The 12297-nt window shown below is 44.2% G+C and overlaps 2 protein-coding genes across 6 annotated transcripts in view; one reads left to right on the top strand and one right to left on the bottom strand.

Annotated features, from left to right (window-relative positions):
• Positions 1 to 866: 866 nt before the first annotated feature.
• Timm21 (translocase of inner mitochondrial membrane 21) lies at positions 867 to 8450 on the bottom strand. The gene is made up of 6 exons (XM_028873869.2): positions 7903 to 8450; positions 5493 to 5555; positions 5306 to 5403; positions 3280 to 3353; positions 3092 to 3197; positions 867 to 1871 (listed from the first exon to the last, which is right to left on the bottom strand). The coding sequence occupies exons 1-6, from the start codon at positions 8195 to 8197 to the stop codon at positions 1773 to 1775; spliced, it is 735 nt and encodes a 244-aa protein (XP_028729702.1). The 5' UTR covers positions 8198 to 8450; the 3' UTR covers positions 867 to 1772.
• A 241-nt stretch (positions 8451 to 8691) lies between these two features.
• Fbxo15 (F-box protein 15) overlaps positions 8692 to 12297 on the top strand; it is a 55637-nt gene continuing 52031 nt past the window's right edge. For 2 of the 5 annotated variants that reach the window (XM_037197232.1, XM_037197233.1), the window contains exon 1: positions 8692 to 9089. In XM_037197232.1, coding sequence (XP_037053127.1) covers positions 8914 to 9089 — 176 coding nt within the window. In that variant the 5' untranslated portion in view covers positions 8692 to 8913. The other 3 variants (XM_037197234.1, XM_028873866.2, XM_037197235.1) reach the window with 2 other exon arrangements.

Consider the following 12297-nt stretch of genomic DNA (forward strand, 5'->3'; position numbering starts at 1 on the left):
AGTGGTTGTTCATGCTTGTAATCACAGTACCGGCAGTATTGAGAGACGTGAGGCAGGCAGGCAGGTCAAGAGTGTAAGGCTAGCCAGGTCTATTTAGCAAGACACCATCTTTTTTTTTAAAATTATCATTTTTTTTCATTTATTTTACATACTGAGCAGTTTTCCCCCTCTCCCCTCCTCCAGCCTCCCATCCCATCTACCCCCTCCACCCAATCCACTTCTCCATCTCTGTTCAGAAAGGGGCAGGCCTCCCATGAGCGTCAACAAAGTATGGCACACCAAGTTGAGGCAGGACCAAGCTCCTCTCCCCCACCAAGGCTGGGCAAGGCAACCAGCATGGGGAACAGGTTCCCAAAAGCCAGCTACGTGCCACGGACAGGTCCTGATTCCACTGCTGGGAGACTGACAAACAGACCATGCTACACAACTGTCACACACCTGCAGGGGGCCTAGGTCGGTCCCATGCAGGCTCCCTAGCTGGCAAGACACCATCTTAAAGAAAAAAAGTTTAAAAATAGTTGAAACAAAGTAGTTAAAGTAAAAAAAAAAAAGAAAAATCAAGTAACTGGAGATAAACTATGTTAGACAGACAGACAGGGATATTTCCTCTCCTGAATAAGCTACCATCTCAAGAACACATCCAGAACCCCTTGCCACCCATTTCCAAAGATGGAAGAAACAGCAGCCAGGAAATCCTCCTGAGGATAAAGAGGTTTTTAGACCTGTCCAGTGCACAGCACACTTGTTTATATGATCAAGACTTCCAAGGGAAGACCGCTTTTTTATCCCCCCCCCCCCCCCCCCGAAACAGGGTTTCTCTGTGTAGCTTTGCAGGAGACCGCTTTTAACAAACACCCAGAAAATACTTCAGATAGAACAAGCTATTTATTTTTTTGTATGTTTTGATATATTTGGACAAGCCAAATGAGAGATTTTTCTTATGAAATGTTCTTGCAAAATACGCAAATTTGAAAAATTGGAGTTTTGTCCGAACACGTCGAAACACTTAGGTGACCCTCCCATACATTTACTCAGTTTCCTTCAGAGTTGAAGTGTAAAGTACCAGTGTTATATTCTGAAAGGGCTGGAGCATCCATGGCACATCAACAGTTCTGGGATGTGTCCTGTAACTCTCGCTCAGTCACGCTAACCAGAGGGGAGGTCTGACACACGGCCCATCATCCACCAGTGGGGGTGGAGTGAGCCATCCCCTGCTTATGGACTGTGCGCTCTCCCTGTGTGCAGTGCCCACAGATCAGGAGGGGTACACAGACTGACTCCCAAGGTCATGAGCTCATGTAACCTTCCCACAATGTATTTATTATCTGGCTTACTACTGTTCTTAAATATTTTCACATTTATCTCAAATCAGATTCCAAAGTTAGTGAAAATTTGACATCTTTGTGTTAGTTTTATCTTTATTTTGTAGGCTATAGAAAAACCACATACTATTAAAAAGCATAAAATACTGAAACTTTTATTTATGTGGTATATAAATTTCAGTAACAAAAATTGATCATGAACATAGAGCTGAAATACTGTCATGATTGACAACTCCACATGGTACTGTAAAATTTGCTACATTTCATGATTTTCACAAGAAGAACTCAGTTTGGTTTGTTCAAACTCATGATCTCTCACATTACACTCACTTTCTTTGGGACATACTTTTTATTCTTGTTTTTCTGAACAGATTCTGAAAGAGTTGTAAGATCACAGTGGCGGTGAATCCCTTTATTCCCTGTGGGAAGCAGCAGGCTGGCTTGATTCTCTTAACTCTCTTGGGAACGATTATCTTCAACAACAATAGATCTAGTCGGAGCCACTTCCACAAATACGTATCGAAATTCAAACCGGCCACTCTGTGGGTTCTGAAAAACATGAAGAAGTTGTTACCCTCTCCTGCCGAGGGCCGTGGCACACAGCAGGTGACAACTAGTGTTCAAGAGGTCGACCTGCCAGATGATTAACTGTTGAGGAGCCCACTAGGCAAGTCCGTGGGTCACTGGCCGTGGAAACCGGTTGATTTCTGCCTGTAACGTTCTCATGTGCCACCACTTACCTCCCTAAAAAGAACAGCTGTGGGTTTTCCCCACAGCTTACTGGTAGTGTTTTACATCTCTGGGCACACATATAGCTGTGGAAGGTTAGGAAGATGATTTCTGATTAAGCTGTACAATTCTGATAATACTAGAATATTTTTCAAAACTGACACAGAAAAGTAACAGTATTCTCAGTCACAAGGACAGCTAATTTTGGACTTCAGAACAAATTCAGAAAAGACTGGCTGCTCCTGCAGAGAATACACAAAGACAAATTCCCAGGTGTTTATTGCTGAAGCACCTTTGGTAGACATAACCCTCTGCAGTAATTGACTTTCTGCATGTCCTCCCAGCCTCAGTTTGTGTTACAAGACTCAGGGTTCAGCCAACTAACTGTTACTGTTAAGTCCTGAATTTCAATGTCACTTTCTGTCTGGAAAAGAGCTTCATGCACGGCCAAAGTTACTCACTGGCTGGCCAGCATGACCTTCCTAGCCTGAGAGAAACGGTGTGACTTACCATGTGTTATGAGAATGGGTTGGACCCTGAAAAATGTAACATATAATTGTCCTGAGTTTGGCTGTGAGAGGGGGCTGTGCAGAGCCGTGTGGAGGCTGCTGTGTAAGAGCTGGGCAGAGGTGAGACTGTGTGTGTGTGCTGAGTGAGGGATGCAGCTGCCTGGGCAGAGAGAAAAGTGTGAGAGATGAAGAAGTGTGAGGGATAGAAGATGTAGTGTGAGAGAGAATTGGAACTACAGATTTAGAATAGCGAGAACTGGAACTTAAGGTTTAGAACTATAGAATTAGAACAAAAGAATTAGAGGATATTGAAGAATAATAAAAGAGAATTACCCTCAGATCGTGTGTGAATTATTATAGATAAGAAGTCTTTCTATCTCTGCTCTTGAGAAATCTTTCTCTGAGTAACCCTGGGTAGCAGCTCTGGGAGCTGGCCCTGGCTGTCGAACTCTCGGGAGCTTAAGCAACACTATGCTCAAAATCAGCGGACCCCATGACCCCTTCTGACCCCGTGACCCAAGGCAGGCATACCTCTTCCACTTCAGCATGCACTGTTCCGTGCTTTCCTGGTTCAGAGCCCTCAATGTAGAATTTCACACGGATGCGCTTTAGCCCATTTTTTGCATATTCAATAAAACTGTGAGGAAAATACAAAGATGACATCCAGGTTCCTTTTATTTAAAAGTTATGCTAGAATTCTCCCAAGGACACCGTATTACCTGACATGCTGTCTCCGCCCACGTCTCGACATTTCCCCGTAGCCTTTAACAGGCTCCCCAAACACACTGATCACCTGCAGAAGAGACCATGATTATTTCAGTGTGACTCTTTTCATGGCTCCTGTATATTTTCTGACAATCAAGTGATACATTATTTGTTTGCACATTCCAAGTGATTTTAAGAAAAAAAAAATCAGTATGGTGAGGGCCCTTAACAAAAACAGTGACTCAAAGAAGAAAACTAGAAATAAAAGGGCATTATGTAGAAATCATACCGTAAGTAACTTAGTATCTCATGCACAGGGGCAGAAATGATTCACTCTGTAGTGTCACTTGTAGCTCTAGAATGACACAGGCTGTTGAGGCGGGGGAGGGGCTTGGACCTGCCTCTACTGAGTGTACCAGGCTCTGCTGACTCCCCATGGGAGACCTTACCTTCTTGTAGGAGGGGGTTGGGGGCTGGGTTGGGGCGGGGTGGGGGAGACAGGAGGGTCAGGAGGAGGGAAGAGGGGGATCTATGATTGGTATGTAAAATGAATAAAAAAAATTTCTTAATAAAAAAATAAACAAACATGCATAAATATGCCAAAAAAAAAAAAAAAAAAAAAAAAATGATACAGCCTGAGGTGAATCTGTCTCCTCTCCTTAAAGGAAACAAAATAAACCAAAGAAGTGAAATATTTCTCTAGTCGCACTCATATTGGAAGACAGGCATTTGACATGAAATTATTAGGTGTTCAGTATTAAAAGCTGAGAGGTAAAAATGAAATTCTAAAGCCCTAAGCACAGCGAGGAAAAAAAATCAAGTAATGATGATGCTGTTAAAATAAACCAGGTGCAAGTCTTTTCTTCCTAATGAGAAAATTCACTTGATATAGAAACAATTTGCACTGAATTTTCAAAGCAAATACGTTGGAATCCTCTCGAAAGAACACAAATTGAATACCAAACTAAAATTACCATAGTTTGTCTCTTTGCTGAGTGTCCTTATTACTGCAAGCGTGCATGAAAAGGAAGACTGTCAGTCAAGAGACACCAAAGACCCAAGAGCTGAAAGAGGCACTAACTGACAGAGTTAATAGGTTAAGCCCAGCAGTGTCAGATTAGGATTATCTACTGTAAGGGGGCACGCAGCCTGGCAAAAGTGGGACCTAACCAGTGCCGATAAAACAGATCTGCTTAAGTTTAAGGACCATCTAGGAAGCTATGACCCCAACAACACCCACTCTTTCCTATATTCTGTGTGGTTCTATTTGTCTCAGTCTGTGATTACCAGTGCATTATAATACAGGCTAGGCACCTACCAGAGGCCACACAGAACTCCCTGAATTCCAAACGATTATAGTGGGGTGTCCTAAGTGTGGTCTCTGCCAAAATCAACCCTCTAAGCTATACTTCTCAGTCTCCCCTCTGTATGTGGACACAAAAGGAAAAATGCCAGAGACCACCAGCATCTGAAGTATCCACCCTGACTCAGATTCATTTAACAACCACAAAGAACTGGTAAAATGAAACATACATAGTGATCTCTGAGTGCCAGGATGCTGTGTAATAATCCTGTACACTGTGTAAATTACACTGTGATTGTTTTACTAAAGAAGCTGACTGGCCAATAGCTGGACAGGATAAGGTTAGGTGGGAAAACCAGACTAAGGAAACTGGGAAGAAGAAGGGCAGAGTCAGAGGAGTCACCAGCAAGACACAGTAAGGACATAGGAGGTGCAAGATAAAAGAGAGGTAATGCCATGTGGCAGAAAGTAGATTAATATAAATGGGTTAAGTTGTAAGAGTTAGCTAGTAACAAGCCTGAGCTATTGGCCAAGCATTTAAAATTCACATCAAGTCTCTGTGTTGGTTGTTTGGGAACTGGTGGGCAGGAAAGAAAAGTCCGTCTACACCAGGATCAAAGTGAGTCAGCGAACAAAGACCTAATAACAAAAGCAACCCAAGCAGCTCAACACTGTAGGGTGTCACTGCGTCAGAAGCGGTGCATTCCTGCTTCCCAACATCTCATCAGAGAACTAACCTCGGGATGTGTTCTGCATTTTTCTAAGGCTTTCCCATATATGATATTAGGACTGGATGAAGAAAACAGCTCTTTGAAAATCGTGTAGAACAAGCCACCTGAAAAGGCAGAGAGAAAGATGAGGCAAAGCCATGGGGTGAGAGGCTGTGGAAAGGTATTCGAATTGACACTTGCTGGGTTCTCTAACCTGTAATGCTGACTCCGAAGAGCACCACTACCAAGTAGGTGAAGTCTCTTCCAGCTTCTTTCACTGCAAAGAAAAAAATGTTGATAGGTTACAAGAACGTCCACAGTACCCTGGCCCCTGGAGGCTTTGCGTGTTTCCAGCAGGTGGCATGTGGGGGTCAAGGTTCAGTCTCAGCAGCTGATCTCAATGCTCCTGAGCTTCAGAGTTTCAAAAAAAATTCCCTCATCTTAGTGCTAACCAGGCCTAGCCTCACTTAGCTTCCAAGAGCAGAAGAGAATAGGCTGTTCGGTGTGGTATGGCTGTATACAGGGCCTAGCAATCTCTGTACTTTCACTGAAGGTCATAATGCTGATACTGCTTCCTTCCTAATGGCAGAAAACCCTTATCAGTCTCTCAGAGAACAGCCACAGATGAGCAACATGGACACAGGTTTACCCTGTCCAGATCAAGAATGCCAACTCAGTCAACCCAAAGACAAGGGAACAAAGGGACCCAAACAAATGGTAGCAACTCTTACCAGTACCACTGCTGTGGATATCGTTTTATATAAATAAAACACTGATGGCCAGTGACCAGGCAGGAAGTAAGTGGCCAGGCAGGAAGTAGGTGGGACAAGGAGAGAGGAGAATTCTGGGAAGTGGAAGGCTGAGGAGAGAGACACTGCAGCCACCGCCAGGACAAGCAGCATGTAAAGACTCTGGTAAGCCACCAGCCACGTGGCAAGGTATAGATTTATAAAAATGGGTTAATGTAAGATAAAAGAACAGTTAGCAAGAAGCCTGCCACGGCCATACAGTTTATAAGTGATATAAGCGTCTGAGTGATTATTTTATAAATGGATTGTGGGACTGCGGGGCTTGGGGAACAAGGAGAGAAGCCCTCCAGCAACATACCACCCCACAGGTCCCCACTGACTGGTGCATCAAGTCCTCAAACTGAACTTGGACAGTAGGTGGCCAGGACGATCTATGAATCAAATAAACCTACCGAGGTTGTTCTTACTTTTCTGCACTAAATAAGTATATGAACATATGGATTAAAGAGAAGTCTGGGAACTAAGGTAATCAATCAAGATATTATTATGGGGGAGTAGGTATTTATACACATTATTTACATAAGTGCATGCTATGTGTACAAAGCTATATCATCACAGTGTATTTTTTCACAGATGCTGAGAACATTTATCTCTTTGGTACACTTATAGGTTAGTACAGTCACACTAGGAACCCAGATTTCTCTAACTTCAATCCTTAAAATGTTGTTTTTCCAGAAAATCAAAAATTAACAGGTGGTATTTTCCCCCTACCTTTTTTCATATGTACAGTAAAATATTATAAATAAAACCACTTATTTAAAAATAACATACTTTTGGGTTTTAGTACAGGTTGCTAACTTGAAATGTGTTCAGGGGGCTAGAGAGCTGGCTCAGTGGTTAAGAGTACTTGCTGCTCTTGCAGAACTGGAGTTCAGTTCCCAGAACAGATGTCTGGTGGCTCACGATTGCCTGTAACTCCAGCTACAGAGGATCTGACAACCTTTTCTGACCTCCACTACACTCATGTATACACACACACACACAAAATGAAAGGAAATTTTTAAAAAAGAAAATAGAAATATTGCATCTACCAAAATTTGTATAATTTATGGGATTGATCTAAACAGTAATTGCTTCATAAATCCAATCTCTTTACTAGGCTCAGAGGCTGAGGCCTACAATGACAATCTCTATTCCATTATCCATATATCATAAACTACACGTCAACAGACACTGTGTGGGGCCTGAAATTGAGAGCGCAGTAACAATTAGATTAAGACATAACCGTATTTGTTTCTGCTTTCCACATCAGGTCATTGACCTGGGCACCCCAAAATCCTGTTCCTTCAAACACTCAGTCCTGATAGGAATTTTCTAATTCAAGAACCAATAGCTCCCGTAATGTCTACTGTAAAGCTGTGAATATTACAACACTTGTTAAGTTTAAAAAATTCCCGTTAAGTATTACAGTGTAGCTCTCTTCATCCTTCTGACTTGTTTGACCCAACAGTCTCATACAAGACCCCCATTCCTTGTGTTTCTGCAGTCCTCTGCCTCTCTGTTATTGAACAACATAACACTTTCTCTATAGGCTGATAATATCTCTTCCTATTTATCCATACAACTATTATTCGCAATGTAATAGTTACACCAAATTCGAGATTAAATTCCAAAACAATTATAAAGTTGTGAAAACTGTGGATCGTCAGTATTTGGTTGTAAACTATATATTTAACAGTTCTGTTCATTCTTTTAATCTTTATAATTCCCCGACCCCATCTTTAGACTTGAACTCGGCATAAAATGGTATTGGGCAGATTTTGTCACGTTGGCTGGGGGGACTGGTCTTTAACGAAGTACTGCTATGTATGTTACCTTTCTGAGACGTCGAGACGCTCGTTTCCCCTCTCTGATTTCTGCTAACAGAGACTTGCTTGCTGCTGTCCTCCTTTGCTTTCTGGGGGTCCGGTCCTTGTGTCCAGAAGGTTTTCTGGGTGAACCCCCACACAGTTCTAGGACGCACTGTTTTCTTCTGCTCTAGCAGCCCCCACCTCAAAGGCTGAGTCTTCAAGGAAGCTTTGGTGAGCATAGAGTGTGGCAACAACTGCCTGCCCCAGGACGCGGGCAGCTTCTCCACATGCTGCACAACTCGTAGAAAAGCACAAATCATGTTCACAAGTCTATGAGGCTTCGGGATGGCAACTTCTAAAGCTTAGTAATTCACACACTCAAGCGGACGAAACATGAAATCAACTCATTTACATTACACAGTGTGTTAGGTGAATGTCAAGATGAAAAATCTACAAGAGAGGTTACGCACACCTTGTCGTCCTTTTTCTCCTCTTGAATTAAAATGTCCTTTTAAATTTAAAATGTACCTTACTATTGACATTCACATCTTGCCCGCCATGCTTTCGCAAAGCAGCCTGGGAAACCCCACACATCCTGGGAATGGCAGTTTAAGGACTTCACTTTTTACTGCGGAACCGCAGCAAAGGGAAGGCAGGATGGACTACATCTCCCACAATGCCAAGCAGCCAGAAAGCCGCAAGCCCAGCCTGAATTCCCAGACGCCTCTGCGCCGGCCTCTGCGCGTGCGCCGAGTGCCCTTACGGCAGGATGAGGCGGGGGTGTTAATGAGGCATCCCCCGGCTCCTCCATGGCCGCGTGGTGTGAACGGGACTTGCCACATCGAATTAGTTGCAAAATCGCGTGTTCTCACGGCCTTTTTTTAGAGGGCTGTCCACCGGGGAGTTCATGCCGTGCGTGTGCCACAAACACGAGAACGTGACAGTCTCAGCGTTCCCGTTGCTGCTAACACACGTAGATGAGCCGGGCCACCACAGGCCGCCCGACCTCCGCTCGCAGCCGTGAACTGGCCGCAGAATGACCGGGGCACGGGACAGAAGCCGGGCCCGGAAGTGCCCAGGACGCCGTCCCCGCCGCAAAAGCGGAGGCGTCCACCGGGCGGCGCGGCCCGCGTCCGCGCGAGCCTGGAGGCGGCTCTGCGCACGCGCGAGGGGCCGCGCCGCGCGCCTGCACTGTCGCGCCGCCGCTCGAAGGTACCTTTGGGTCTCCATGGCGACCGGACGCGGTCGGGTGCTGTGGCCAGGATGCTCTGGCCTTCAGGCGCTGCGCGGGTCCCTTCGCGGGGACGGCGCTGGCGCGGGGGCGGCGGCGGCGGCCGCGGCCGCGGGACGCTCCGGGCTCAGGTGACTCGGGGCTCGCGGGGGGGGGGTCTCCTTTCGGTGTCCCTCCCCACTGCCCGCTCTTTCTGGAGTACTTCCATTGGTCCCACTCTGGCATGTGACTCCTGCTTCTTTAAGAACGGCGGAGGGAAACCTCTCCATCCTGGGAACCCGGGGTACCTCAAGTCAGGACACCAGGAGAGGTACTTTGGAAGGGACGTGTTCCCGAGCGTTCCACCCACTCATGGGTGCGCCCCGGGGCGAGGCTCTCAGGAGACTTCCCACAGCTGGGAGCCCGCGGCGGCGCACTTGTGAAGACAGGTGAAGACTGTTTGCTTGCACGGGGCACAAGGCTCTCGAGTACCTTTCTTGTTGTATTTTAGAGATTTTAGCACGAGAATCACCCCTTAGCCTGTCTTAATGGCCTTGTAACGTGGAGTAGAATTTCTCCATCGAAACCCAGTGCTAAACAGGTGCTTCTAGCCACCAGGATGGCCTCGAGGCTTGTACTCCTCGACGTTTTGTGTACCTCTCCCACCACGCCAAGTTGTTTTCTGGACCGTCTTGTTATGCAACTCTGTTCTAGTTTGCAGTGTCCTGTTAAGTGTCAGGGCCTGCAAGACCACTGTTCCGTCCTCAAGGTTAACTTTTCTGTTTCTTTCAAGGAGTGCCTTTAAGCCAAAGGATATTCCTCTCTCACAGTGAGAGAAAACGATTTTAGGGCATAGGAAAAGGACCTCTCTGAAGAATCTGTATTCACCCAAATAAGTACCTTACTAAACTTGTGAGCTGTTTTCTTGTAGCACTCCAGTTAGATCGCTTAGGTGGAGGGAAAATGCTAAGAATTTACTTTTTATTTTTTCCTTTTCATACAGGGTCTCTCTGTAGTCCTGGCTGTCCTGTCCTGGAACTCACTATATAGACCAATCTGGCCTACCTAGAACTCACTGAGATCCTCCTGCCTCCGCCTCCCAAGTGCTGGGATTAAAGGCCATCGCTCTCACGCCAAACAAGAATGTAAATTCTTGAGGATTTTCATTTTATTTCCAAGGCTTGCTTGATTTATACATGCAACAGTTGTGTACATGCCTTTTAAGCATCCAAGTATCTTTGTGTAGGCATAAAAATAACCTGTTAATAGGTTATGTCAACTACCTAAGGTATCTCACTCCCTTCCCAACTCCAGGGCCCTGCCCGATGTCCTTCCTAGGTCCTCATTCTTACCCTGTTTAAGAAAGATGGCATCATTATAATAGTTGTTGACTGAGTTCTCATGGACACGTCATAAGACTTGTGACAGAATGGTGACGTTGTTGGCAATAAGAAGTGGAAGACTGGCCTTTAACCTGGAAACTTGAACTTAAATTTTCTTCTATTCCTAAAGTTATTCTTTAGATAATGCTCTGTGTGGCAGAGCAGGATGAACCTCATCTGAGTCTTTTATTTCTTTTTCAGTTGGGTGATCTTTCTGATAGATCGATTTAAATAAAGTACCTGCCATGATGGTGTGGGAACCTGCTTCAGCCTGTGAGTTTGACTTGCATAGATTCTTCTGGTAAAGAAAAGTCAGCTGTTAAGAATAGAATGGTTGACTACGCTTTAAGAAGGCAGTTAGTAGCTGTGCTGTGGTGCTGCATGCCTTTAATCCCAGCACTCAGGAGGCAAAAGCAGGCAGATCTCCGAGTTCAAGGCCAGCCTGGTCTACAGATCAAGTTCCAGGACAGCCAGGGCTACATGAGAAAATTGTGTGTCAATTAGGAATCACTAGTTCCTCATTTAACACAAAATATGAACATTTATAAACATTATGTTCTGTAAGAAATACAGCAGAATGCATATCAGGTTTGGTTAATTTATACCTAGTCTAATTTGATTTATTTCATCCTAGCAAATACAATTTAAAGTTATTTTTATAAATGTCTTGAGCTTATTCTAAGCTATTAGGCAAAATGTTGACTCAAGATGCATTTACTGCTAATCCATTGTCCTTCTGTCTTGATGTTTTCTTTGTGGTACTTGAAAAATGTTTCCAAACTAAACAGTGGATTTGACATAGAGCTGTTTGAAGATATGTGTTCAGCTCACTGGTTATTTGGTGGAGTGGTCCATTTACAGTGTGAAGTCAGTTTTAGGAAGAAATGGAGATGGGCTTTTTAATCATGCCAAAATTAAATTGACAGATATTTGAAATGGTAAAAAGAGCTCCAAAAGGGTTGTCAGAAGAATCTTGGGGATGCTCCTCTTCTCGCTTGGGACCATAATATCTTTTAAATTATCTAGTTAGAGACTTAGTTATCTATTCTGTGAAACAAGGGGAGGGAGTCTCTTTTAAAGGCAAACAACAACAACAACAACAAACCACCCACAAAAAGTAGCCATGCCATTTTTAGTATTAAAAATGTATTAAAAAGTATTAAAAGTAAAATACCCTTGCTTTTCTTATAAATGTAGAATGCAGTAAGTTGTGAAGCATTCCCTTGTGCAGAATGTGCCATTAAGATGTATTTGAAGAATAACCTGGTAAATAAGCTGTAGTAAATGCTTTCGTCAAAGATACACATATCTGTTTGGTATCAGGTTAGGGAAAAGCCTTTGGTACCTTTTTCTTTTCTAAGTAACTGACCCAGAAAGTACCTACCTGCCCAGTCATTACTTAACTGTGTAGGGAGAGTAAACAGCTTGATGTTGAAGATGTCATAGTGCACGTTTGTGGTGGTATTGTGTTCCCCAAAATATTGTGCACTCTAATAAACTTATCTGGGGTCAGAGAACAGAACAGCCACAATATTAAACATGGAGGTTAGGCAGTGGTAGCACACGCCTTTAATCCTAACATTCCAGAGGCGGAAATCTGTCTGGATCTCTGTGAGTTCAAGGCCACACTGGAAACAGCCAGGCATGGTGACTCACACCTTTAATTCCAAGAAGTGATGGCAGAAAGCAGAAAGTTATTTAAGGCGTGAGGACCAGGAACTAGAGGCTGGTTAAGCTTTTAGGCTTTTGAGCAGCACAGTTCAGCTGAGAGTCATTCAGTCTGAGGAAATAGGATCACCTGAGGAATTGGTGAGGTGAGGAAGCTGTG

Source organism: Peromyscus leucopus, chromosome 19 (genome assembly GCF_004664715.2).
Source record: "Peromyscus leucopus breed LL Stock chromosome 19, UCI_PerLeu_2.1, whole genome shotgun sequence".
NCBI lineage: Eukaryota > Metazoa > Chordata > Mammalia > Rodentia > Cricetidae > Peromyscus > Peromyscus leucopus.